The sequence below is a fragment of the Lynx rufus genome, unplaced genomic scaffold (genome assembly GCF_022079265.1).
Source record: "Lynx rufus isolate CCGP_SWC_20201006 ecotype Redwood Valley unplaced genomic scaffold, mLynRuf1.p SCAF_28, whole genome shotgun sequence".
Classification (NCBI taxonomy): Eukaryota; Metazoa; Chordata; class Mammalia; order Carnivora; family Felidae; genus Lynx; species Lynx rufus.
In genome coordinates, this window is record NW_025814843.1 from 11,869,155 (window position 1) to 11,895,490 (window position 26,336).

Sequence of the window (26,336 nt, forward strand, 5' to 3'; positions counted from 1 at the left end):
AGCGGCTGTAGGTCACCCAGCCACCCCCAGGCCGCGCTCACCTGAGGTCACTCCAGAGACATTTTCCATCCCCAAGCTGCTGGCTGTGCGCTGGGATCTGGGGGTGTGGCCGGGGCCCTGCCTGGAGGGGCCAGCAGCCTGGAGGACAGGCGACGGGGTAGGGGTCAACGGCAAGTGTGACACTGGCGGTCCAGGGCAGGGGACGAGTTTCTCACGCTCAGGGCATGCCAGCCCCCGCCCCGCCCGAGGCAGGCGTTCTGGGCCCGGAACCAGCTGCGCGATTTTCAAGGTCCGGGGTGGCCACTGCTTTATAGGACCCTGAGAGTGGCTGTCCCCACCTTCACGCCCAGGCCCCCTCCGCAGACCGGGAGGCCCCTCTGGGACGGGATGGCCCTGGGGGAGACTTTGGGGGTCCTTGGGGAAGCCGGGTGTGGTCATTCGAATCCTGACCGATGGGCCCTGACGGCACCCCGGCCACCCCTCGCTTCCTGTGGCGAGTTTCCAAGTCCTGCGCCCGGCACGGCGCGGGACCCACCGCACACCGTGGTTCCCGACCCCGAACTGCTGACCCGCCCGCCCTCCGCCCCGGCTCTCCGAGCCTCTCCTTTCCACGGCGGGGGCCTCCCTTCTCCCCGTTTATTTTCGCCGACAGAACCCCAGTCTTGTGACCGGGAGCCCTTTGTGAGCAGACCTGGGAACCCCCTTCCTAGAATCACAACGTGGACGGGCCACCAGGCCGCCCTCGCGTCCCTGTGCCTGAAGGAGCCGGGCTGCTCTGTGTCCCCGTGCTTTTCTGACTTCAGGCCCCGCGGGATCAGGTTCCTGGCGTCGGGATGTGCCTGTCACCGTATCCGCTCAGTCACCTTACAAAGTGTACTCAGAACAAGGGTCGCGGGGCACCTGCGCTGCCCAGGCCTCGTGCGGGCACCAGAATTATGGGAATGGGCAGGCTTAGGGGGCGGCCCCGGGCCCAGAGTTGTTCACGGCCCAGCTGTCCCAGGTGCTGACCGCTGGGGTCGGGGTCGGCACCAGTGTGTGTGTGGTGGCGGGGTGGGGGTGGGGGTGGTCAGGGAGAGCTTCCCGGAGGAAGAGACACCGGGCTGAGCCTTGGCGGACACACAGGGATTCGCTGGGCCGAGAGGGCGGAAGAGACACAGGAGGCATTGGAGGCTCAGGTGCCTCCCGGATCTCGGTGCGGGCGTGTGTGCGTGCTCGCACGCACGTGTGACGGGAAGCCGGAGGAAGGGGCTTGGCAAGAGACGAGGCCAGATGGGGGCTTGTGTGTCACGCTAAGGAGCTTGGAGTTTATCCCAGAAGCCACGGGCAGCTACGGAAAGGGGTTTTGAGCAGGGGAGCACCGTGATCAGATTTGTGCATTAGGAGGATCACCCTGGCGGCCTCTCGGAGGGCGGATTGGAGGGCCGAGGCTGGAGGCGGGGAGATCAGGCAGGATTTCTTGGGATTTTCTCTGTGGTTTTACAAGTCTGACGAGGCTGGCCGGGGCGGGCCTGGCGTGCACCAGCTTAACGAGAAAATAAAAGGTCTGGAGGCCCAGCCGAAATGGCTTCCCGGCTCAGAGTTTAAATCTACTCTCTGCTGCTGATTATCGAGCCCACCCCACCCCCCGCCCGAGCCTCGGGGGTCCCTGCACTCTCGGGGGCCCAGGTCGTGGAGGCTGGGGGTTGAACCGGAAAGGGTGGTGCCGGTCTGGCCGCCCCGGGAACGCCAGCCCACAAGAGCCCAAACGTTGTCTTTCCACGCACACCAGGCTGGCTGTTCCCTGCGCACAGAGTGGTCATTGAGGGGCTGCGGGGCCTGGCGGGGGTCCCGGGCCACGTTAGTCACGCTGCTGGGAGCTTTTCTTCCCGGGACAAGACTGTCCTTGTGCTCAGGGGCAGCCGGGAGCAGCCGCCCGGCTCCCGGCAGCTGCAGAGGCCCCCGCCGGCCCCTCGCAGCGCACTTCAGAGGCACCGCCGACGGGGGCCGAGCCCAGTGTGAGCGCGGAGGCCCGGGGCAGCGAGGGGCGGCCCTGAAGGCCGATCCGGGCGCCCTGCTGCCTTCCCACCAGGTGCCCCAGGCTCCGTAGCAGGTGCACGGCCCCACCCCCTCTCTTGTGCTGAAGCCTCTGCAGACGCAGTTCCCAGAACACAGCTTGCCGTCCCCGTGCCCACCCGGGAGGGACTCGGCAGGTCGTACACACGTATCGAGCGCCTGCTGGGTACTCCCGCCCTGGGCCGGGCGCCCTTGTGCGTGCTGGCGTCGATCGCTGGCCGGGCGGTCCGCGGTACAGGCTCTGAAACGCGCCGTTCCAAAGCTGGGCTCCTCGGTTCGCCGGCTGTGTGCCTTTGCCTCCTTTTGTGTCACCTGCAAAGTGGGGCTGCGACCGTGTCCACCCGGCTGGTCGGTTGCCCCGAGGGTTAAATGAGATGATACGCCAGGAGGGTTCGGTGCGGAGCCGCTTCTGAGCCCTTCCTTCATCGCGGCCCCAGTGGAGGGCCTCATGCCCGCTTTGTGCGCGGGATGGCCGGGGCCTAACGGACCGGGCCGGTGTCGCTCCGCGGCCGGTGGTGGCCGGGCGGGGACCGAGCCCCCGCCCCCCCCGTCCGTCCGTCGGGTGCTCCTGCAGCACCGCCGGGCCCTGGGGCGGAGGGGCTCCCGGCCCTGGCGCGGGGGCCGCGGTGGGCCCTTCGTCGGTGTCAGCGCGCGCTCTCTGCTCTTCCAGATCCCGGAGCTCGGCGATGGCCAGGCCGGCGACCCTGGGGCAGAGGCCGCAGCCGCGGGGCCCCGTGGCCGGAGCCGCGTGACCGAGTCGTCGGAGCACCTGCCGGAAGCGGGGCGGGAGCGCGGCGGGCGTCAGGATGCGGGCATGAGGCCTCTGGAGACCCCGGGCTGCCCCCCGGCCGGGCGCTAGGAGCCGTGCCCGGGGCCCCGGCCGGGAGCCCTGCCGCCCAGGGGCATGGCCAAAGCCTCCTTCCGGCTCCAGAAGCTGCTTCGCCGCACGCGGTTCCTGCTCTTCTTTCTGTCGGCCGCCTACCTGATGACGGGCAGCCTGCTGCTGCTGCAGCGAGCGCGCGTGGCCCTCCCGCCCGGGCCCCGGGCCCCCGGCCCCCTGCAGGCCCTCCCCGTGGCCGCCGTGGCGCTGGGCGTCGGCCTGCTGGACAGCCGGGCGCCGCGGGCCCCGCGCGTCAGCCCGGACCTGCCGCTCGGCGCGGACGTGCCGCGGGGGCCCCCGGCCCGGGCCCGGCCCGGCCCCCGCTGGCTCCGGACCCGGAACCCGGAGCTGCGCCAGCCGCGGCGAGGCTGGTTCCACCACTTTGTGGGCGACCCCCAGGGGCCGCCCGCCCTGCGCCCCGAGGCCCCCGGGCCAGCCGTCGGGGGACGAGGTAGGTGCCCGGGCCGGGTTGCCCTTCGCGTGGGCGGGGCGGCGGGGGAGGGGTGGTTGCGGGGGGGGGGGGGGGGGGCGGCGCTCGATGGTCCGGCCCTGTGGCTGCCTGGGCGGGGGAGGCCCGCGGGCAGGGGAGACACGATCCGGAGGACTGCGGCACAGTTGCACAGTTGCCGGGGTCATTGCCCGCGTTTGCGTTCCCCGTGGCCGTGGCCAGCCTGGGATGTGGCCCCAGGACACCAGCGGAAGTGGGGATGAGGCAGGGAAGAGAAGGCGGCCAGGGAAGGGACTCGGAGGGGGCAGGCATCTCAGAATGCAGCCTGGGGGCGGCTGGGGGGGAACGAAGGCCTGGGAGTATGGCGTTGTTCTCAGGAGGTGAGCCGGTCCAGGGAAGAAAGGGAGGAGCCCGGTGGCCCTCGAGTCAGTGGTGGGGGAGGAACGACTCCGATAGTGAGTGAAGCCCGGAGGATGCTATGCTCCTGTCTCCACGGAAGGCAGTTTCTCCTGAGGTCACAGAGGTCGGAGCCCTTGCTGTGGGATTCCTCAGCGAGGCTTCTGCCCAAGAATGAGGGGCACACAAGGAACTGATTCTGCAGCTCACGTTACACAGGCCTGCCTTCTGTAGACCCGCCCGGCACACCAGGAAGCTGGGTCTCTAGGCAGACTACGCCACCACTCATTTAGACTAAAATGTGAATGGCTGACAAAGTCAACACGGAGTCCTCGAGAGGCAGCCATGGCAAGAGCACAGGTTTTGAAAACGGACCTGGGTTTCTGTCTTGGTGTTGCCGGGTTTTGGCTCTGTGACCTTGAACAGATTTGCTGCAATTCCCCGCTGTTTCTCAGTCCATCTTGTTGAGGATCCCTGTACCGGTCTAGTATCCTCTGTGTACTCGAGGAGCCCAGGGTGGGGGCAGAACCAGATCTGCACCACAGGACTGGGGCACGGGCCGAGGGTCTTTATAACGTAGCCAGCAGAGGGCAGGGCTCGGGCGACCCAGTTACGGCCCTGGGGGCACCTTTGGGTTCAAGCTGTGTCCAGGGACCTAGAGAAGCCGTGGGCGGGGTCTAGCGATGGCCAAGGAGACGGGAGAGACTGCACGGGCCCGGAGGGTCGCACGGAGCAGCAGGGTCTTGGCCGTTGTGGGCCGGTTGGGCCGGTGACCTCCCCGAGCCCCTGGGATGCCCCGTGGGAGCTCTCTGGCTTCCTCCCCAGCGACCCCCAGCCTCCCCATGACCCAGCACGTGAAGGGTTAGTGGCTGGTGCGGCAGGAGTCTGAGGCTCCCCCTGCAGGATGCTGGGGGCCCTGAGCGGTCAGCGGGTCAGCGCCCCCTCTGCTGTAGGCTGTTAAAACAGGTTTGAGCTCCCCCCTAGAGTGCGAGGATACATTTGTGCTCTGGGGAGGCCGTGGTGTCAGGGGGCTGGAGGGAGAGCTTCACAGAAGGGGGCGCTGGCCTGGAAGCACCCCCCCCCCGCTTCCCCCCACCGGCTCCTCACGGCGGATGGTGGCCTGCGGGCCAGCTGCTGGGGCCGCAGACAAAGAGGGCGTCTCTTTGCGGCCGGGCAGCCCGCCATGCTCCTGAAAGGGGTTCCTGCAAGGCCCGGGAAGCCGCAGGAGGCCCCATCAATCACCGAGCATTTCATTATACCTTGGACAACATCCATAATGGAATAAAATGTCAGTAAGTTTACTAGGGGAGAAATAGTAACTTCTCCGTAGCCAGTTTGTTTTTTATTGATAGTGATTTCCAAAGACATTCCAATATCTCCAAAGCCATCGTTAATAGCCTCACGGCGTGTCCATTCTGATGTGCAAATGAACAGATGCGGAGTCACAGACAATAATGCATTGCCTCCGTTTCAGCCGAAAGTAATAAATCCGCCTCAGAATGTGTCCCAGTGTGTCCCTCGGACGTCCTTCCTCCGCCGCACACCCTCGCCTCTGTCAGAGCCGGAGGAGTCATTCGGTGTTTTTCCAGGAGGGAGGCTCCCCTCCCCCTCGCCACTGGAGCGCGCGCGTGGGTCCCGGGCCTCCTGCACCCCTGCCCCCTGCCCCCTGCCGCAGACCCGGCCGCCCCGTCAGACGCGGGCTGTACCTGGTTGTCCAGAGAACCCAGGCCCGGCTGCTCCCCTTACCGCTCCTTCGTGTGTTAACTGTGCAGCTACTATTTTCCAGTCCACCAGCTAGAGCGCAGGACCGCAGGGATGGCCGTCCCCGCCCAAGAACTCATTCACCTCCGCCTCCAGACGGCCGCCCGATGAGGAGGGGGTGTCCCCTCTCAACCCTCTGTGAGCCCGGTGGGCCACGAGCCCACTTTACAGATGGGGAAATTGAGGCACAGGCAGGGAGGGGGCTGCACGGGCCAGGCCTCGCAGCCTGGGGGTGAGGGGCCTAGATTCATGCCCCTCACCCCACCCCCAAACACACGTTTCACACCCGCCAGCCTCAGCCTTCGGGGTCGTGAGCCCGGCCCCCTTTCTTTACACGCTCTCGGTTAATTTCCCATCAACGGTGATAAATGTTTAACAACCCCTGAGCTTATGTTTTGGATGTTTAATTGAAAACCGTAATAGACGTTCTTCTTTGCCGAGCAGCACGCCAGAAATTTCTCAAATATTAGTTTTCTTTCGCTGAGTAAGCCGGCCAAGGATAGGCGTTTATTCCCGCTGCGGCCACTCGGGTCTCAGTGCTGCTGACACGTATGTGACCCTGGGGGTCCCGGGTCCTGAGCGGGAGCAGGTGAGGCCCGACGTGTGATGGGCGTCCTGGGGCTGAGGGGACACACAGGCTCATCCAGGCGGGCAGACCTTGACAACGGTGACCTTTGCTCCCCCCGCTGCCCCCACGTCCTGCAGGTGAGGTGTCTGCGTGCCTCGACCGACCCTGCCACCTGCTCCCCTTTCCCCGCTCTGCCTCTCCTAAGTCGGGGCCCGGGAGCCGCGTCCGGCCTCTGGGAGCGTGTCGGCCTGGTTTCGGGAGCCCTGGGCCACCCCTGATGTTGGGGGGGGGGGGCTGGTGCTGACGGTGTGCCAGACCCAGCAGGGCCCTGGTGGACACGGGACGCATGGGGATAAAGCAGCTTTAACAACAGCAGTTAGTGATAAGCATTATCGTCGTCATTGGGTGTTGACCCGTGTCAGAAAATCTAAGAATCCGGAGCAAGGGGCCCGCGGTGGCTGGAGTGGTCGGGAACGCCCGTCAAGGACAGGCAGGAAACAGAGGGTGGGCAGGAAGAAAGGGGCTGGTGCCGGGTGAGGCAGGTGGGTGGGCCTTTATCTGTTGGACGGTTGGGGAAACTGAGGCACAGAACGTGGCCGTAACTTAGCTGAGGTCAGAGGTGGCGTCAGGTGTGTTCACAGACAGGACGGTTGTTCTGGATTCGGTCCCAGGAGTCGGGCTTGGTGGGTCCGCTTCTGCAAATCCCTCAGCAGGGGGACCAGGGACGCTGCTCGGGGCCACGATCCTGGCAGGGGCAGCTGAGAGCCTCGCCTGCCCTCGGGGTTCCCGGCCTGGTGGGTGATCCCACTGTGGAGCCATCTGGGAGCCGCCGCCGGAGGGAGGCCTTGGGCGCGTCCCCCCCCCCCCCCCGCCAGGGGCAGCCCAGTTTCGGAGGCTGCGTGTGCCGTGCGGTGTCCTGTGGGACGTCCTGGGGGAGACGGGCAGCGTCTGTATCGTGGGTGCCCCGTCCACATCTCGGCACTGCCCGTGGCGTGTGCGTGCGGCGTGGGACCGTGTGGGCTCCTGCACAACGTGGCTGTGCGTCCACACACCGCACGTGCCCGCCCCGGGCGTCTCTGAGAGACCCCTCCGCGTCGGGGTGACAGGCAGGGCTGTTCCAGGCTCCCTCTTCCATGTTACCGTGGGGGCAGCGGCACCACCGCTTGGCGGGATCACGTGCCCCCCGCGTCCCCTTCCAGGGGTGATGCCCGGACGGGTGAGGGCTCAGCCGTCCCTCGGTGCTGTCGATTCCGCACACGCTGCTGACACGTCCCCCCGGCACCGCAGGTGTTTTCTTGAAATAGCTCTTCCCCTTTGCCAGTCCTTTATTTTAGCGAAGGTCAGACTTTCCGTAACTGATTTCTTCCCTCTGGGTCATAAGGAGGTGACAGAAACCGCCCATCAGGACATTTGTGGAGGGAGGCCTTTCCAAACCTAGGGCGGGTAGGGATGGCGGGGAGGGGTCCAGGGGAGGTGATAAGCCAGCAGACGTGGTGAGCTGGGGCCGGAAGAAGAACAAGGCGTTCAGGCTGACGCCAGCCCCTGGCAGGCGTCTGTGGGGACGGTGGGCCGTTAACCGAGGAAAGAGGCAGGAAACGAAGGAGGCGGAGGGGTCCAGAGACACGGAGAAAGGTGAGGCCGCAGCCTGGTCTCCGGGGCCTCTGAGAAGAGCCTGGTCCGTCGGTCAGTCCTGGGGGGTGTCCCACGGCTAGGACCCCTCCCGTCCCCGGGGCCTGAGTCTCTGCTGTGCTTCCCGCAGGTACGTACGTCGGATGCTTCAGTGACAGTGGCCGGGACAGAACCCTGAAGGGGGCCGTGTTTTTTGACTTGCGAAAGATGACCGTCTCCCACTGCCAGGATGCGTGCGCTGAGCGGTGAGTGTGAGTCCGCCAGGAAGGAGGTTCAGACGGTCCGTGGCGGCCGGGGAGCTGGACGGATCAGACCGCGGGCGACCGACGAGGGCACGGGCTCGCAGGGAGAGCAGGGGCTCCCCGCCACATTAGTGAGTTGTCCTCCTTCCCTGGGCCTCGGTTTCCTCCGGTGTTTCAACTACAGTAAAGGGCCTCTGCCCGCAGGTCTCCCTCCGGGGACCCTTCTAGCTCCACAGGAGAAGCGTATTTCTCTCTTGGAGTCCACAGCCGGATCCGCTGATTCTGCTGCTGCCTGTTCCCCCTGCTGGTAGCAGACAGCAGCAGTGTGGCTGGAGCGGCCCCTCCCGCCGAGGCACCCAGCTCACTGTGGGCGTGCACGCGTGCGTGCTCACACTCGGGTGCCGGGGGCACCAGAGGCGGCAGGGGCTCCTCGTGTGTTGTTTCTCTGACGTTAGATTTGTCCACATTTGCTGTGACTTAAGTCCTCACCACCTTCTGGTTGGTTGCAATTAATTGCGCCCGTTTTATAGACAGGGAAACCGAGGCCCAGAAAGGAAAGGGCGGGTCCCTGCTCGGAGGGGCTTCTACAGTTCGGACAGCATTAAAACTGACAGCGACGGCGTCCTCTCCTTCTCCGGCAGTTGGGGAGACAGACTGGGCGGTAGTAAGTGGGGGTTGGGGCCACACGGCTAGCATGCGGCCGGATGGGGATCAGTCTGGGTTTGTGGGCCTCTTTCCAGAGCTAACATCCCGTGTGGCACGCAGCAGGTCCCATTTGTAATCTTGGCTTACTTGGGTCCCCGTCACAGTGGGAGCAGGTAGAGGACCGCCTTTGGCGGCAGGTGCTTCAGACTCGTGCCATCTCAGCCCGGGCACTTATGTCTTGTAAATGTCGTGAGCCCGGGGCTGCGCCCTCCGTGGCTGAAGTCGTCTGCGCTGGGATATTTGCACCAGGGGGACTGACAGGTGCCACAGAATCGGGCTCCGGCCCTGCGGAGCTAAGAGCCGGTAGCGCACCGCGGCGCTGGACCCGCAGCTCCCGCAGGTGGTGCCTTGGGGACAAAGCTCAGGGTGACCAGAGCAAGGGTGGGAGGGCTGCTGATGGGATTCGTTTATCACAAGGAAGGGCTGCTCCCCTACATTCAGCCGATGACCCTCACATCCGGCTGAAAACGCCCCTAAGGCCAGCCGTGTGCTGACCGCCGCGGTCCCCGCCTCGTCCCCAGACCTGACCCGAGACCATCCTGACCCAGACCTCGGTGGGTGCTGCGGTACCTGGGCAGGGGCTCAGCAGGGCGCTCTCCCGGCAGGTCCTATGTCTACGCGGGCTTGGAGGCGGGGGCGGAGTGCTACTGCGGGAACCGGCTCCCTGTGACGAGCGTCGGGCCGGAGGCCTGTAACCACGAGTGCAAAGGGGAGAAAGGCTCCGCGTGCGGGGGCGTCGGCCGGCTGTCCGTGTACCGCGTCCAGGAGCTGCAGCCCGGTTCCAGGAAGCGTGAGTGTGCGGCTCCGCCCTGGGTCCCTCCCCCAACCACGCCCCATCGCGCCGCGCCCCGCCCTCAGCCCCGCCTCCCCGCGCTGCGTCCCGCCTCCGCGCCCGTAGCCCCGCCTCCCCGCGCTGTGCTCCGCCTCCTCGCCCGCAGCCCCACCTCCTCGCCCTCAGCCCCTCCTCCAGACACCGGCTGGGACTCTGGGAAGAACCTGTGCCCGCTCTATCCCAACGCCTTCGCGGGGGGCGAGCTCGCGTGCGGACTGGGGGGGCAGGCTCACGTGGCGGCGAGGGGCCGGTTAGGCTCTGCGAAGGGCTGCTTGCGCTCAGGGCCAGGCACAGCTTCCTTGTGGGCTGGCGGGAGAGAGACTCTGATCTGGTGGCCCAGGTAGGTCTGGGACATGCCTTGTGGCCTCAGGCAGCTTGGTCTGCCTCTCTGGTTCCAGTCTTTTCCGTGAAGTGCCCAGGCAGACCTAGATCTGCAGCAGTGAGGCCTACCGGAGGGTCTGGAAGTTTCCTAGCTGTTGTTTCTTGCGTGCAGCTGAGCTCCCACCAAAAGAAGGAAAGTGAAGCTGAGGGTTTCGCGTCCAAGTCGGGCAGGAAAGGAGGATGTGGGCCTGTGGGGTGGGGTTGGACCGAGAGCTCCGCGCACAGAATTCTGCTCAAGTATAAGGCTGTGCAATCTTAGATTCAAAAGAAAATACCACCTACCAGTTCAGAAAGGGTACAAAAACCCATGTGTTTTGACCTCAGCTGGAGGCGAAACTGAAAACAAAACAACAACAAAGCAAAACCCTTGCTAAGAATTTGTAATTGCAGGGTTGCATTTGGGTGAGTTTTGCTTGACGTTCAGATTTTTTACCGCCTGCCTGGTCCCGATGCCCCGGCTTGACAGTTGGCTCTGGGCGGCGTGGAGGTACCGACACAGCAGATGCAGTCTCTTTAGAGCTGCACCACCGGCCCAGGCGAATGGAGCTCCCGTAGATAATTCCTCACTGAAGATGAGCTTACGGTCCCAAATTACAGGACACAGGAGGCAGTCACCAACCGCGAGGGGCAGTGAGCTGACGCTCCGGGCAGCCCCAGCGAACCCCCCAAATTTCCACTGCAAGGGCCCAGCGAGGTGCGATTGAAACTCCAGTGCATCCTCACCGCAAGATGATGCAGCCCAGATCCACGTAACGTGATCGTCGAAAGCCTCTTTCCAAAATACCTGCCCACGTCGGAGCGTCCTTGTCGCGATGGGGACGGCCAGGCTGGGAGTGGGAAGGAGTCAGAACCTGGGAGACCTCCCCCGCCCCTGGCTGAGGTGGGACCGCCCAGCGTCCGCTACAGTGCCTCCCGGCCGTGGCATGCTCCCGGAGGGCCGGGACCCAGCTTGGAGGAGGGCCGGGACTGCAGGGGGGTCCCCGGCTCTCCGTGCCACGAGCAAGCCTGCCCAGCGGGACGGAAGCCCCGCTGCTCCGACTCCGGGTGAGTGTGAAAGCCAGTGCTGGCGCCGTGCGTGGTGTCTGTGTTCAGACAGGATGCGATCAAGGACTCGGGACGGGCATCTGCGACGGCGTGGAGGTCCTGACCACGCACTGCGGATTCGCTGATGAGCCGTCATCTCGGCGGACACTCGTCGACGCCTGTCCGTGGACACCCGGAGCCCTGCACCGTCACCTGCACGTTCGCGTGGGCCTCCTGGCTGGCCTCTTGGACCTTTGACCTTCCTGGGTTCGGACACCGTCCACACGGGGGCTCCGGGCGGCCCTGCCGGCCCCTCCTGTGTGCCCCGCCGCCGACTCAAACGTCGCCGTTTGACTCCAGGCTGCCCACTCACTGGGGCCACGTGGCCCGGTCACTCAAGCCGGCCCCAGGTCTTGGGTCGGCTGCACCTGCCGTCGCGGTTAATGTCGAAACGGTGTGAGGCTGCCCCTCCCGCAGGCTGTGGGCCGGCTGGCTGCCCTTCGCCCGTCCTCCTCAAGGGACCGAGCAGACAGGGTCTGAGTCATGAGCTGCCCGGGTGACCACCCGCCTTAAATCTCAGCTTCTCGCTGGCAGGGAGCACTCACAGGAGGGAGACCCACGGACGCGCCCCTGGGCAGTGAGTGCCCAGAAGTGGAGCTCAGCGGCACCTCACCTTGGAGGTGCCCTCGTGCCCCGGGAGGCCCTGGACTGTCCCCTGGGCGCAAGGGGATGGCGGGCTCTCCCCCGCCAGTGACACGGTGCCGTGCACAGACAGCCGGCGCCACTCAACCACCAGCCTGAGGCGGGTTACCCCACGCCTCCCGTGCCCCGTCCCCTGCCGTCCACTCGCTGGGCACTTGTAGGGCCCGCCGCAGTCGGGGAAGGGGCCGCGCCCTGGTGCCCAGGCCACAGAGCCGTGGCCCATCGGGCGGGCTCCCAGGCCCCAGGCCTGGTCCTGTTCCACAGTTGTGCACGGAGACGCCTCCGGGGGTGCCGGCTGCTGCTGGGGCGTGGGGGGCACAAGAGTGAGGCAGGCATCTGAGAAACCCTGATGAATGCGGAAGGGGCACGAGCCCTCGGAGCCGAAACATTCCAGAAGGTTCATCAAGGAAGCTAGCTAGGGGCTGGACGTTTCCACCAGAAGGTCTGGATGACAACATGGCAGGAGGCTTCCTCTAACACGGGCTTGAGCATTCGTGGGGCCTGGTGGGAATTGAGGATCAGAGACAACAAGCGGGTCTGACCTGGCAGCACAGCGGTCGGTGGGGGGGGGGGGGGAATGGTGGCGGGATTTCACATTAACAGATGTAGTTCTCACACCTGTGCTGTGGGAACATAGAATTTTCCAGAATACTGGCCTCTTGGGTCACGTAGTATAGAATCTGGCATGTAAGGGATGCTTGATCCAGATTTGTGGAAGGAAGGAGAGAGGGAAAGAAGGAAGGAGGGAAGGAGGGAAGGAAGGAAGGAAGGAAGGAAGGAAGGAAGGAAGGAGAGGGAAAGAAGGAAGGAGAGAAGGAAGGAAGAAAGGAAGGAAGGAAGGAAGGAAGGAGAGAGGGAAAGAAGGAAGGAGGGAAGGAAGGAAGAAAGGAAGGAAGGAAGGAAGGAAGGAGAGAGGGAAAGAAGGAAGGAGGGAAGGAAGGGAGAAAGGAAGGAAGGAAGGAAGGAAGGAGAGAAGGAAGGAAGAAAGGAAGGAAGGAAGGAAGGAAGGAAGGAGAGAGGGAAGGAAGGAAGGAGAGAAGGAAGGAAGAAAGGAAGGAAGGAAGGAGAGAGGGAAAGAAGGAAGGAGGGAAGGAGGGAAGGAAGAAAGGATGGACCCCATCCCCAGAGCTGGCAGGAGAAGCAGGCCTGAGGTCAACAGCTGCAGCCACGTGGCCCCTGTGACGAGGGTGACCGCGGGTGACAAGGTTTGGGCACCGTGGTCTCAAGAGTCCGGCTCGCCCACACCCTCTCTGGGCCGGTCTGCTTTCTGGTTTGAAACTTGCCCCTCTGAGCATGTTAGCACCCATTTCAGACCACGAAGCCACCGTTTCCCGGCGACGGGCACCATTTCTCACCAGAAACCGTTTCTTCCCCGCAGGGAGGACCGTCACGTACCGCGGATGCTTCAGGTTGCCAGAGAACGGCACCCACACCTTCCCCGACTCCCTGTTGCAGCCCAACGCGACAGCGGAGGCGTGCTCGGGATTTTGTTCCCAGAAAGTAAGGTCCTGTAACGAGTGTGTGCAGGGGTGCGGGGGGCGGGAGGCCGAGGGGCAGGTGTCCTGCCGGATGCGGATTCTCGGGACGGAGGAGACAGGAGAGGGAGGGCCACGTGGCCGTGGCTAGCGTGGGTCCCCCAGGCTGGCAGGGGTGCGGTCGGCGGATTTGAGGCTGGCGGGACCGTGCCTTCCCGTATGGGAGCTCTGACACAGGTGTCAGTTGTTAAATTGATGAGGTTTGTTAGTGACACGTGCTGGCTCGGGGATCGGGGACAGGGCCGGGCCCTGAACCTGGCTTCAGGGACTGTGGGCACAGGTGCACCTTTGGCCCAGCCCGGGCTCACGGGAGGCGCGCGACCCTGCAGAGGCTGGGCCGGGCTCTAAGGCCACTGTCTGTCTCACACGGTAGCTCTGGGTGGGACACGCCCGTCAAGGCCAGATGGGGCTCGTAAGTGACGAGACCCTCAGAGCATGGAGGTCAGGGGCTGGGTCCAGCGGCCAGCCCCAGAGTGGCCCCCCGGGGGGTGGCAGGAAGCCGTGGGCGCCGGGACTCTGCCTTTGTAGCAGTGGGAACGGAGGTCGAAAAGCTGGAACATGCTGCCCGAGGTCACGGCACCCCTACCAGGGGCAGCCGGCATTTGGGCCCATTTGGCCCGTGGTTCTGACCCTGCAGATTGGGAGGTGCAGGAGGCAGGCTGGGGAGCCCAGAGGGACGCACCCTCCCTGGTTCCTCTTGAGATGCATCCCTTGGACCCCAGACGGAGCCTTTCATGTGTACTGTCCTCCCAGACCACAGCCTTTGACGCGGGTCTCTGCGTCTCCAGTGGTTGCGGGGCTGGGGTGCCCGTGGGCTCACAACTGGCCGGGGCCCCTGCTCCCCTGCACAGGAGCAGAGCCGTGGGTAGGGGGACGCTACACCTGCCGTCACAGACCCCCCCCTCCCCTCCCCCGAGAGCCTCCCCCACCCGGAATCGTGGGGACTCGGCAGGCAGGTCCAGACCAGGCTGCCTCAGTCTGCAAACCTGGAGGTGCCCCGCGTGACCTGCTTTAACCTCCCGGGGTTCCGAGGGGACACACTCCCCCGAGGGGGACCCCCACATGCCCCCAGAACCAGCCCGCTCCGGGAAGTGGGGCAGGTGGGGCCCAGTCTCCACACCACGCTGGGCTTCCTGTGCTGCCCTCCCCTCTCCCAGTGGCATGGGGGGGGGGAGGGGACGGGGCAGCTCCCCTTCCTGGGCCGAGGGTCGGTCTCGGGGACCGCTCCGTGCTAGCACCGAGAGGCCTTCCGGTCCCCTGTCCCCCGCGCTGACATCCATCCTGCAGACTTAACCAGTTGCCCGCTGTTGAGCGTTCTGGCTGTTTTCGCCCCCGGGGGTGCGGGCAGAGCCCGGGGCGGGGGGACGCGGGGTCACAGCCGGGGAGGGGCCGAGGTCGGCGCCAGGAGCCGGCGAAGGGGCCTGGGGGTCGTCCGCAACTTCGGGAAGGGGCGGAGCTGGAGGACGCGGGCGTGTCCCCAGGAAGGCGAGGGGGCGGGGGCTGCGTGTGTGCGGAGGGCGCCGGGCCACGCCCAGGCCGGAAAGAGGGCGCCGTGACCGTGTGCGGCGGGGCGGGCGTGGAAGGAGCTCCACGGCCGCAGGTGAGACGCCCTGCGGGTGCTCGGTGTGGACCCTCGGGGACGGCCGGTCGGGGGGCGCGGGCGCAGCCAGGGGGCGGATCCAGGTGGGCGGGGGTGCCGCGTCCAGGTAGAGCCACCTTCTACCCAGCGGAGTGGCGTTTGCTCCCGGACCGCGGCCCCCTGCCCCTCGGCACGCCCCGGGGCGTCGTGTAACGGGGTTCGCCCTCGGGGCGGCCCCCCTCCGGCAGCCCTCGTGCGGTTTCCGCCGGAGTCCGGGGGCTCCCGCCTCAGTCCAGGGCGGGGTTCCTGGCGCAGAGAAGGCGCTTCGGGTAGATCCTCGTTTTAGGATGAGTCGGTACCTCCCGCCCCTACCCACCACCTGCCGGCAGCTCCCCCACCCTGTGTGACAGCCGGACTGTCCCCTGCGGGCGGAGCCGCCCCTGGCGAGCGCCACGCCCCAGAAAGGCCAGCGGCGCCAAGGCCACAAACCCCGAAGATTTGGCGGAAAGGTGCAGACACCTAGGACGCGAGTACCGCGCGCAGCGGGCCACACGGCCGCCGGAGGTGTCTTCACGGGCTGTGGTGCAGGACACTCACCGTGGAGCCACGGCTGGGATCCGTGGGGCTTCAGGAAGGCCAGTGAGGGAGGGGGCCGCCTCCCAGCTCCCCCTCCCCTGCGCGGAGGATCGCCTCTACTGTTGCTTGCCGGTGGGTCGTGAGGTTTCAGGGAGCTCCGGGGGTGTGGCTGGGCAGAAAAAGAACAATTCGGGGTGCTCTTCGCGGCGGGACGACCTGACTCTGCCGGCAGGGGTCCGTGTCGTGTGAGTGTGAACACAGTGAAGCGGTCTCGGCGGATTTTCGGGGGTCGTAGGGAGACACCCGCCCGTCTCCGTTCTCGCGGTCGCTCCCACCTGCTCCATTGGGCCAGAAGAAGGTGAACAGGGGAGCTCAGCTGTTCACCCGCCTGAGCCTGGACCTGGGGTGGTCGATCTCGGGCCCCGGTGTTTGTGCGCAGGCCCCGCGGCCGGGCCGCCGAGGGAATCCAGCTCCGTGGGCAGGCCGGCTTGTTCTCTGCGCCGCCGTGGCCCTGCCTGACCCGCCCGGATCCCGGCGGGTGCAGCTGGTCCCATGTGGGCCCACCGCCTCCCCGCTCTGCCAGGGGTTGGGTCTGTCCGGGTCTGGGTTCTGTGGATTAACCGCCTCGATGTCGGGACGTTTTCCCTTCGTGAGAAGGCTGCGCTGTCCTTTCAGGAGGCCGCTGTCCGGCACGGCTTTGTGTTTTGTACCCTTTCTGTGCTGAACCTGTCCACGTTATACTACGTGTGTCTTTAAAGAACGTTTACCGGTTTTTGGTGGGGGGTTGGTGGCTATAGAAGTAATGCATATCTATCTTGGAAAATGTAAAAAATTTGGAGACGCACAGTTAAACCTCACCTATAACCGTAGCACGTCAGAGAAAACCACCAATGAGGTTTCACGTCCTCTGGTCTTGTATTCCAAGTGTATGGGGATTCGTTTCTTGAAGATTAAACCTTTCCCTCCGTGTCTTCCCTGGGCTGGGTGTGTCCCGCGTGGCTGCCAGGACCCTCGCCCCCCACTGCTGGGCCTCTGGGCTCTGCCTTTGCTGCCCGGCTGTTGTATAGAACTCGTTCCCGGAGGCCCACCCGTGAGCAGGGTCCCAGCTGTTTCCTCGGGCTGTGTCATCAGACGTTTCCGGAATCGCTGGAGTGAAGGATGTGTGCATTTCTTGCGTGTGCTTGTGAGCCTTCTGGCACATTCTGAGAAGCAACTCTTCTGGCCCCATTCTGAGGATGGACCGTGGACGGTGGCTTCAGAGTCAGTGACCCGGGCACGTGTCCCCGCATGGCCACGTCCCACCTCGAGATCCTGGCCAGTCTCATGGCCCCAAGCCGTGGCATTCTCACGGATTCTCATGGATGCGATTCGAAGCCACAGGTCCTGCCTCCACGGATGCCCCTCCACCCACACGGCCCCCACTTTGCAGCCACGCAGGAGGACACACGCTCAGTGACAGGCTCAGTAGACAGGCTCCCGTCCGCCCTGACTCGCCCTCCTCCCACAGCATCTCTCCCGTTTGGGCCTGGATGTCCAGACCGGCCTCCGGAGAGAAGGCTCACGGCGAGCTCCGTGCTGGTTCAAAGATTTCACCAAAAACCCCACCGTTCGTGTGTCCGTGTCCACGGAGTTGGATGTGGTGTGTGGCAGAACCCGGGGCTGGGAGTCCGGAAGCTTCTGTCCCTGCTCACCGTCTCACGGCCTGAGGTCTTGGGCAGCTCGCCCCCTGCTTCCACGCCTCAGTTTCCCCTTCTGAAATCTCACGTCTTTGTAATTCCCTGTAATCCTGGAGACTCTGAGAAAGGCGCTCCAGGAGGATGGAGACAGAGGTGATGAGACCCAGACGGCCCGGTGGGATGTCCCCTCCCTGACCCCGGCCACGACCACCCCTCGCGTACGGAGAGCCCAGCTCTTGCTGTGACCCAGTGCCCGTTGCCCACAGGCAGCCCCCCGCCCTGCACGGCATGCCCCGCATGCAGTTCCGGGGGGCGTGCACCCCCTGACCCCATGCCGCCCGAGCAGGCTCCGCTTTGTCCCTGTGAGGGAAACAGCCCCACGTCTCCGTCCTCCACCTCCTGCCTCCGTCTCCCATCGCCGCGCTCTCTCCTCTGACTCTGAAGCCCGGGTGGGGGAGGGGGCAGCGGGGAGGCTGGCGGAGAAGAGATTCATCAATATTTAATTTTTATGGAAATCGTGTCCTAGAAATCCCCAAGGGGCTGAAAATTGTTCTGTGTTTTCGGAATCCGGTGATGTCCTGAAGCGGTTATGTTGTAAATAAACCGCATTACTGTCTCCAGTCCCCCCTTGCTCCGCACACGACAGGGAACTTGACCGTTTAATCCACTCGAGGGAGCGGAGGGGCCAGGGTCACTGCCGGGTGGGGCGCAGGGTCGCGGGGCAGTCACCGCAGCTGGCGAGGGGTCCCGCGTGCTGGCCTTTTCGTCCCTGAGCAGGACGTCCAGGACACGGGTGCCCGGGAACCTGGTGGCAGGAGGGCTTAGGTGGAGCTGGGGCTCAGGCAGCCCCAGGGGGCTCACCCCCAAGTGTGTTACCAGCACCTGTCGGTGGGGGGGGCGCTTCACCCATTAGCTCCTTCCCTCCTTCGCCGTTTGTCCCTCAGGCATCCGTTAGGCATTCTCCGGGGCGTGGTCTCTGCTGGGGATTTGCACACGTGATTCTGAGCGAAGGGAACCAGATGCCAAGTTCGCACCGAGGGATCCTGTCCATAGGACGCCGTGGGACAGACTGGATCGGCCCAGTGGCCGTTGGCGGGAGGGAGGGCGTGGGGAGGGCCGACGAACCGTGCGTGTGAGGGAACCGCCGGGGGCCTTGCTGCGTGTGCGTCAGAGCAGACTGGACAGTTCTCGCGGGGCCGAGTGTTTCACCGTGGTCCCGAGGTCCCACCTCCACCTCGCAGTGAAGCAGAACCAGAGAGCTCAGCAAGGGCACAGGGGTCCTGTGAGGGTGGGAAGGGCGCTGAGGCACGAAACGGGGTGGCCAGCGAAGGCCTCTCTGAAAAGTGGGCTTGGAAAAGGGTGCTCGGGGGCACGACGTTCCAGGCCGAAGGCACAGCAGGTGCAAAGGCCCTGAGGTGGGCACGGGCCTGCCGTGTGCGGACCAGTAAGGACCCCGGTGTCGCAGCTCACCGGGCTGCCTGAACAACGTCCCACGGACGAGGGCTTGCGTGACACAGGCTTGTTTCTCCCGGTTCTGGAAGCCAGAAGCCCCAGACGGGGGGTTTCTTCTCAGGCCTGTGGGCTGAGATGGTCTTTTCCCTGTGTCTTTACACGGCGTTCTGTCCATCTGTGTCTTAATCTCTTCTTACGATGACGCCAGTTAGATTAGATTGGAGCCCCCCCCTTCCCCCGCCGTATTTTACCTGAACTACGTCCGCAAAGGCGCTGTCCCCGGATACAGTCCCGTTCTGAGGCTGGGTTAGAACGTCGGGTGGGGACACATTCCACGTCGTGCTGAGGGATGGGGGGGGGGGCCCTGCTGCAGCTGCTGGAGGGCTTGCCAGGCTCTGCTCTGCACCCCCATCCAGGCCCCGGCCCTGCACCCCAACACTGGCTGGCCCCGGCCCTGTGGCCGAGCGAGTGACCGGTGAGGGCTGGGGCCGCTGCGGTGGGGGATCTTCACAGGGGTCCGTTCTCGGTGGGTCTGACCTAGAAAGAGCGTCACACGCCCAACAGGGGGGGTGGTCTCCATCCTGGGCTTTGGGGGCCTGGGAGGGGGGCCCGCGGGCAGAATTTCAGGACTCAAACTGTCAGGTGCCCCGAGCATCCGAGGACGGCAAAGTCCTGAGATGGGAGCAGGGGCCCCTGGGACGCGCTGGGCCCACGCGGGGCTGTCCCGCTCTCAAGCTTCCAACACTGGGAGGGGGCGGGGAACACGCCCGAGCGAGCTGGAGCCCCCACCCCAGGCTCCGCATCGCCCTCCGGCAACCGGGGCCCGGCCCGGTGACTTTTCTGAGCGTGGACAGAGATCCTCGGCTTTGCCAAACCACACGCAGAAAACACTATTGATTTTCTTTTATTTATTTATTTATGAGATTTTGCTGTGGGCAAAAAATAAAAAGGTCTGTGCGGCGTTGCTGAAGCTGCGAGACGCTTCCCGTGCCTCCCGTCTCCCTCCCTGGACGCTCCCGGGCTGCCGAGAGGCGCGGGCAGGCAGGGGCGAGTGGGGCCGAGTGCCCTGAGTGTCCTGCAGGTGTCGGACCCTCCTCGTCCCGTCCCCGAAACAAACGAGCAAGGCGGTCTCCTTGCCCTTGTTCGGTGGTGAAATCCAGAGAGGTGCGGCACCTTGTCCGAGGTCGCCCAGCGCCCCCGCTGCGTCCTCTGCGGAGGCGGCCTTCCCAGAGGGGACAGGGGACTGCAGGAGAGGCCAGGAGCCGGTCGCGGGGTGGGACGGGGAGGATGGGCCTCGTCATCCCCGCCGATCCCGCTGTGCCGCCAAGGCCTCGCACCCACCCCGGATGCGTCTCTTCCCCGCCAGGAGTTCCCGCTGGCCGTCCTCTGGGGCCGGGAGTGTTACTGCGCTTACCCCACGCCGCAGTTCAGCCTTCGGGACGCCGTGGACAGCTCGCTGTGTGGCCGGGGGCCCGAGGCCCCGAGGCAGGCTGAGTACTGCGAGGTCTACCAGACGCCCGTGCAGGGTGAGTTCCTACCGCGAGGACCCTCCCCCCCCCCCCCAGGCTCTACCCCCGTTTGCGCCCTGCGGGTCTGGAGATGCCCCGGGGCCGCGTGCGGAGCAGCGGTGGGTGGGGGGGCATCTGGGCACAATCCCTGGCCTGGTGGCGGGTGGTCCCATCTCGGGGCCGTGGTGCGCAGAGGTCTCGTCATCACTGGGGCTGTCTCTGCGGCCGAGGCACAGGAGGCAACCCCCTCCCCGGGCCTCAGTTTCCCCGTCTGTGAAGTGGGAGTCTGGGGTCAGCAGTTCCTGGCGGGGCGGTCCGTGGTCAAGCTCTGGCCTTTCAGACACTCGCTGCACGGACCGGAGGTTCCTGCCCACCAAGTCCAAGGTGTTCGTGGCTCTGTCCAGCTTCCCGGGAGCCGGGAACACGTGGGTACGGCACCTCATCGAGCATGCCACGGGCTTCTACACCGGCAGCTACTACTTTGACGGGACGCTGTACAACAAGGGTGAGTGGGGGCCGCAGGCAGGGGCCCCAAGCATAGAGTGTAGACGGGAGCCAGGGAGGGGCTCCCCGGGCGGTGGTGCCGCGCTCGTGTGGCCGGAGTCTGAGATGCACGAGGTGCACTTCTGGGTCATCAGGCGCTAACGCCAGTTTCTCTGGGATTCTCACCTGGACTCTGGTTCCCTAACGCCCTGGGCTCGGCGGTGGGTCTGGTCTGGTGGGAGAAGCCAGGGGAGTTGGTCCCTGAACCAGGCCTCTGGTCCTCGGGTCCCAAGTGTCACCTGTACCTACGGCGGGGGTGGGGGTAGTGGCTGGGTGATCCCGCCCCGGGGTCCTGCCCGCTCTGGCCGGCCCCCCGCGAGGCTGTAGCACCACCTGTGGTCCAGGGGGCCTAACCTGTCCACGCAGCTGGCGGTCTCCATCTGCGAACGGCCAAGGGGCCCGGGGGCTGGAATCGCTGGGTGCGATGGCCCCGGAGGCTTCCCTGTGAGGCTCTCGGGGCCGGCTCAGGGTGGCCGCTGTGGGAAGGCACCTCAGTCCCCAGGGTGTCAGGGACCAGATCTCGTGTCTACAGCCGTGGTCTGGCTTCGGGTTCCCTGGAGCTCCCCAGCCGTTCGCCAGAAGGAGCCAAAGCGAAGGCCCGTGGCATCTGGCCCGTGGCAGGGGTGCGTCTGAAATGTGTTGAGTTCCAGCGGGCGAACCCACGTGCACAGGGGGCCCGTGCTTCCCGGCGTCAGAGAGCCCCTGCCCGTTTGCTCCACGTGCAAGGGCTCCCGCCTGCTGACCTGGGTCCCCAGGAGCCCAAGATAATCGTGTGTTCGTTTCAGGAGCACGTGTCCCGGGCTGGCCAACCGGGGCTCTGTCGGGGCACGGCCGGCCGGGAGTGCGGGTTCAGGGACACCTTCCTGGGAGTCCTTCAGTGACGTCCCTCCGCACCCCCGACCGGCCCCTTCCTCCGTGTTCCCGTGAGCCCCCGTGCTCGGCATGGCCTCAGGGCTGCTGTTTAGCCAGACCCAAGCTGAGCCCCTTTACCCCCAACGTAAAGTCCAGCACAGACGAGCACACGGTTGTCTTTGTCGGCACGTGTGTGACTGGCTCTGCAGCGTGCTGCTGTGTGATGGCAGGCAGGTCCACACCCTCTCTGAGCCTCTGTCTCTTCCCTGGCCGGCCTGCAGCCGTGACTGACTCGGGTCAGCCGCCCAGCCTCTGGTGTCTGGCGGAAGTGGGTTCAGCTCTTCTGCTGGGGGGGGGGGGGGGAGTCCCCGAGGCCTTGCTCAGGGGCCTCCCCCGCCCCCGCAGGGTTCAAGGGCGAGAAGGACCACTGGCGGAGCCGGCGCACCATCTGCGTGAAGACCCACGAGAGCGGCCGCAGGGAAATCGAGATGTTCGACTCGGCCATCCTGCTGATCCGGAACCCGTACAGGTCCCTGGTGGCCGAGTTCAACCGCAAATGTGCCGGCCACCTGGGCTACGCGGCCGACCGCAACTGGAAGAGCAAAGGTAGGCGGGAGGGGTCGGTGGGCGGCCCACGCGGGTTCGCTCCCCAGATCTGCCCCGGGGGCCCCGGGTCTGGCCCGTGGGCGATGGATCGAGGAGACACGGGTCGGGGCGGTGAGGACGGGGAACCGAGTGCTCGGAGGGGCCGCTGCGTCCAGCAGGTCTGTGCTCCTGTCCCCGTGGTCTGCGCCATGGCTGCCAGCCGTCCCCGCCCCTTGCTGACCCCGCCCCCCCCGGAGGCGGGAGGCTGAGCTCTGGTCCCTCCTTGGCTCAGTCCCCTCCTCCCGGACACCGGGGCGGCCCTGTTCCGGCAGCTGATCCTGTGGGGGTGATTCTCGACCTCTGCACGTGTCCCCCTCCGAAACAAGTGGGAACACGACGAACAGCCCACCTGGTTTCTCAGCTCGTGGGCAGAGAAATCTCGCGGGGCGCGTCGCGCGGCTGCGCCGCGGGTCCTGCCGCCGGCGGCTGGCGGCTTGCGCCGGCGCCCCTCCCCCGCCCCCGCGGGACACGGCGGGCAGATGGCAGGGACCGGCTCCGCTGGGGCCCGCCCCGTGCCCGACGCCCGCCTTGTCCCCCGCGCAGAGTGGCCGGACTTCGTCAACAGCTACGCGGCCTGGTGGTCGTCGCACGTGCTGGACTGGCTGCGCTACGGCAAGCGGCTGCTGGTGGTGCACTACGAGGACCTGCGCCGCAGCCTGGTGCCCACGCTGCGGGACATGGTGGCCTTCCTCAACGTGTCCGTGAGCGAGGAGCGGCTGCTGTGCGTGGAGAACAACAAGGAGGGCAGCTTCTGGCGGCGCGGCCGGCGCCCCCACGACCCCGAGCCCTTCACCCCCGAGATGAGGGCCCTCATCGACGGCTACATCCGGACGGTGGACCGGGCGCTGCGCGAGCACGGCGGGGCCGGGCTGCCGGGCGAGTACGTGCCCAGATGACGGCCCGGCGGCCTCGCTGCGGCCCCGAGCCCCGAGGTCGCCGGGCGGGCACCCGCCGCGGGACCCCCCGGCGCTCACACGCGCGTCCGCACACGGCGCCGCTCGCCCGCAGGTGCCCGGCCCCGCTGCGGGCTTGTGCCCGGACACCAGGCCACGCGGCATCGGCGCAGCGGGCACCCGGCGTGGGCGGTGGGGGGCTCGTGGACGCCGCTGACTGCACGTGACTCCCGGTGACCGCGTGTGGGGAGACGGCCAGGCACCGCGGTCCGCAGCCCCGCCTCTCCCCTCCCCGCAGACTGGCCGGCAGCGTGGGACACAGCGGAGCGCCCCCCCCCCCCCCCCCGCCGTGCACACAGCCACCTCAGGACCTGCCGCCAGCTCGGTGCCCCCCTCCCCCCCCATCCAGCTTCGGCGCTTGGAGGGCCCCTTCCCTGGCTTCTTCCTCCCATGTCCTGGGAAAGCTGGGATTCGAGCCGTCCCAGGTCGGGGGGGGGGGCGGGGGGTGAGTGGAGCCCAGACCCAAGGGATCCATGGGCCAGCAGGAGGGGGCTTGGGGTGGACGTGGGGAGACCAGGAGGGACTGCCTTGGGGGGCCACCTGGACTGGTTGCCCAACCCATCTCGAGGGCCCTGCTCCCAGTGGGGTCCCGCGCCAGGGGCACAAGGAAGGGGGCAGCCAGGTCCATCTGCACGGCCCTCGGGGGGGTGAGGGGAGCCGGGAAGGCCGTGGCTGCAGCTCCCGCCTGTCCCCGAGGCCGAGCCCCCGTCCCTCGTTGCCGCACCGTCTCTGTGTGTGGGAGGCTGACGCCCTGCCTGGTGGGGGCCCCCACTCCCCGCTCACAGCCTTGGGGGGGCAGGGGAGGGGTGGTCACAAATGGGAATGAGAAGGCCAGCAGCAGAGGAGCGTGTGACGTGCCGGCTCCGGGGTCACCGTGGGCCTGGGTCTCGGGAGCGCACGGCCTGAACTGGTCCTGAGCAATCTGTGCGAGTTAACCCGGCAGGCCAGAGGGAGAGGGTATCGAGGCGGAGAGAACAGCATCTACAGAGGCTCAGAGGCTCGGAAAACCCTGATGCGTCTGCAAAATAGGTGAAGAGGGTGGGGGGGGGTGTCTCCGAGTCTACGTGGCAGGAGGACGGGAGCGGGCGGGTGAGGACAGAGGTGGGGACCCAGGACCGGACCGTCCTCACGGCCACTCGGTGCTCAGCCTGGGGGGCAGCGCCGCTGATGCCAACTTGGGTCTCCCTTCAATGGCACCTCGGGCTCAGGCACAAGGCCCTGGAGACCAGAGCTCGGGTCTGGACGCGGGGGTGGGCCCCGGGCTGGCTGCAGCTGCACGCCACCCCCTGTGAGGCGAATGATGGTGGACAGGCCCGCACCCAGCCGCCCCTGCACCCCACAGCAGCTTCTCCAGGCCTAGGGTGACCCCAGCCGGGCCCCTGGGTCTGACCTCCCCCAGCCAGAGGCAGGCTGCACTGCGGGAAGAAAAGGGGATATGAGATTTTAAGGCCCAGGCGTCAGAATGCCCTGACCTGCGTTCTCTGCCGGCCGCAGGAAGCTGAGAGCCACCACGGCCAGGGGTGGGGGGACCCCGGCGGCCTGCCCTTCGCCTCCCTGCCCTTGGCTTGCCAAACCCGCCCCCCCCCTGTTCTGGACCCTCCCCGCAGCCTCCCTCTGCTCTAAGCTGGGAACGCCTGGGTCTTCTTAAAGGCTCATTGGCTCGGCTGTGGCTCTGTGGTCCGGTCCGGGAAGGCCGCTGATGAGGCCGTTTCCCTGGGGTCTCAGGAGGGGGTGAGGCCCACTGAGAGTTCACGAGCCTGCCCTGGAAGGCGGCCCAGGAGCAAAACCAGAGACTGAGGGGACGGCGGTGCCCACTGACGGAGGGAAGCCGACCGCCTCCTGCAATAGGCTCCCCAGCTCCGGCCCTCACCCTTCCCGGCCACCCAGATGACCTCGGGGAGAAGACCCAGGAGCCGGGGAGGCCGGGAAGGGCAGAGGTGTGGCGGGAGGGCCAACCTGAGCCTGGCCCTTGGGCTTCCCTCCCCCCTTCCCAGAGTCAGAATAGCCACAGTGCGGGCCGTGCCTCCTGGTAGATGGTTCATTCCCTGCCCCAGGTGCCCGAGACCTCCTCCCCTTCCAGGTGGACAGCCACCCACTCTGATGGCCTTGTAGCTCAGGGGCACCTGAGCCGGCCGTGCACGTGAATACGATGGGGTCAGGGTCCACACAGGGGCCCGACTGCCTGTTCTCAGCGGCCGGCACAACGGCCTGCTCCGGGGGCAGAGCCTGGAAGCAGGGGAAGGGACCAGCTGTCCTTGGGGCACGTCCGTCGGGTCTCTGCGAGTGCAGCCTCCCAGAGCCCTCCGCTTCTACCCCAAGCGGCCAAGGAGTAAGAGCCAGTGTGAATCTGGGGGGAGACCTGAGGCAGGACCCCGACTGCCTCCAGGCCCCACCCTCAATGGCGAGGCTGCAAAGTCACACGAACCTGTGTGAAAACATAATTTCCACGGGTTCCTGCTCCTGTTGCGGATCAATTTGGGAAAGCCAAAACGTAGCAAAAAAAAAAAAAAGAAAAAGCTAAGACACATTTATTTCTGATAATCGCAGTGACGTGTCAATGAGAGCGAACAGTCAGGCTCCCAGACCCCGGGGAAGGAAACTGCTTAATTACATGCGCGTCTTGTAGCGAAGTGTCTCACAGCTAAAATCAGATCCTGAGTGCACGAACGTTTGCGCACACGATGCATTTTCCCCTGAAAAGTAGCAGGAGCCACTCGGCTCCTGGGGCCCCCCGCGGGGAGAGGGCAGTGCTGGGGGTGGCCTTCGTGGCTGTCAGAGCTCTTGGGGCACAGGCTCGTTTTCTTCCGGCCGGAGGTGTTGGAACGGTGGCCTCCAGCACAGTTCGCTGGCGTCCAGGGGTCAACCGTCCTGGACGCTGAACACACAGGTCGCCGCTCAGCACAGGGCGAGCTGGTGTGTAAGATGCAGGGGTGTGGTGGGGGGGGTGTCGGCTGTGCCATCTGCTTTGCCCGCAGCCCCCATCTCTGCCGGGGGGGGGGGTTCAGGGTCCCCACCTCCAGGGTGGAACCCCCAGCCTGGACGAGGCCAGCGGCTCCTTCCGACTCTCTGGCTACGGGTTGGTTCACGGACACAGCTCGGCCAGAGCGACCCCGCCACGTGGGGAATGTCCAGCAGAGACCGTGCTGCTGGCATGAGGGGTCGTGGGTGGCGCCCCATCCTGAGCCTGAAGTGGATCCCACTGTGGGGACAGTTGGGGGCACAGGAAAACCAGGTCCTTGGTGACATCACTAAGTACGTACGATCAAGCTTCGCCGGCGTTTGCGCTCCGTGTGGACGGTTTTGTTACGTGAGCCAATAAACCCCTTATTGTTTACGTCGGCTTGAGTTGGGCCTTTGTTACTTATGGCGGGCGCGCTGGGTTCGCACCATCTCCGCCT

The 26,336-nt window shown here is 65.9% G+C and overlaps 1 protein-coding gene and 1 long non-coding RNA gene across 4 annotated transcripts in view; both read left to right on the top strand.

Annotated features, from left to right (window-relative positions):
- WSCD1 (WSC domain containing 1) overlaps positions 1–26,272 on the top strand; it is a 31,288-nt gene extending 5,016 nt beyond the window's left edge. For 2 of the 3 annotated variants that reach the window (XM_047089695.1, XM_047089694.1), the window contains exons 2-9: positions 2,723–3,383; positions 7,865–7,979; positions 9,287–9,477; positions 12,998–13,119; positions 19,804–19,963; positions 20,286–20,450; positions 21,746–21,946; positions 22,529–26,272. In XM_047089695.1, the coding sequence (XP_046945651.1) occupies positions 2,957–3,383; positions 7,865–7,979; positions 9,287–9,477; positions 12,998–13,119; positions 19,804–19,963; positions 20,286–20,450; positions 21,746–21,946; positions 22,529–22,881 (1,734 nt within the window). In that variant the 5' untranslated portion in view covers positions 2,723–2,956 and the 3' untranslated portion in view covers positions 22,882–26,272. The remainder of the gene's footprint in view (positions 1–2,722; positions 3,384–7,864; positions 7,980–9,286; positions 9,478–12,997; positions 13,120–19,803; positions 19,964–20,285; positions 20,451–21,745; positions 21,947–22,528) is intronic. The other variant, XM_047089696.1, reaches the window with a different exon arrangement.
- Positions 13,126–17,601, top strand: LOC124519475 (uncharacterized). The gene is made up of 2 exons (XR_006964118.1): positions 13,126–15,441; positions 15,542–17,601. It is a non-coding gene; the product is annotated as an uncharacterized LOC124519475 (long non-coding RNA).
- Positions 26,273–26,336: the final 64 nt, after the last annotated feature.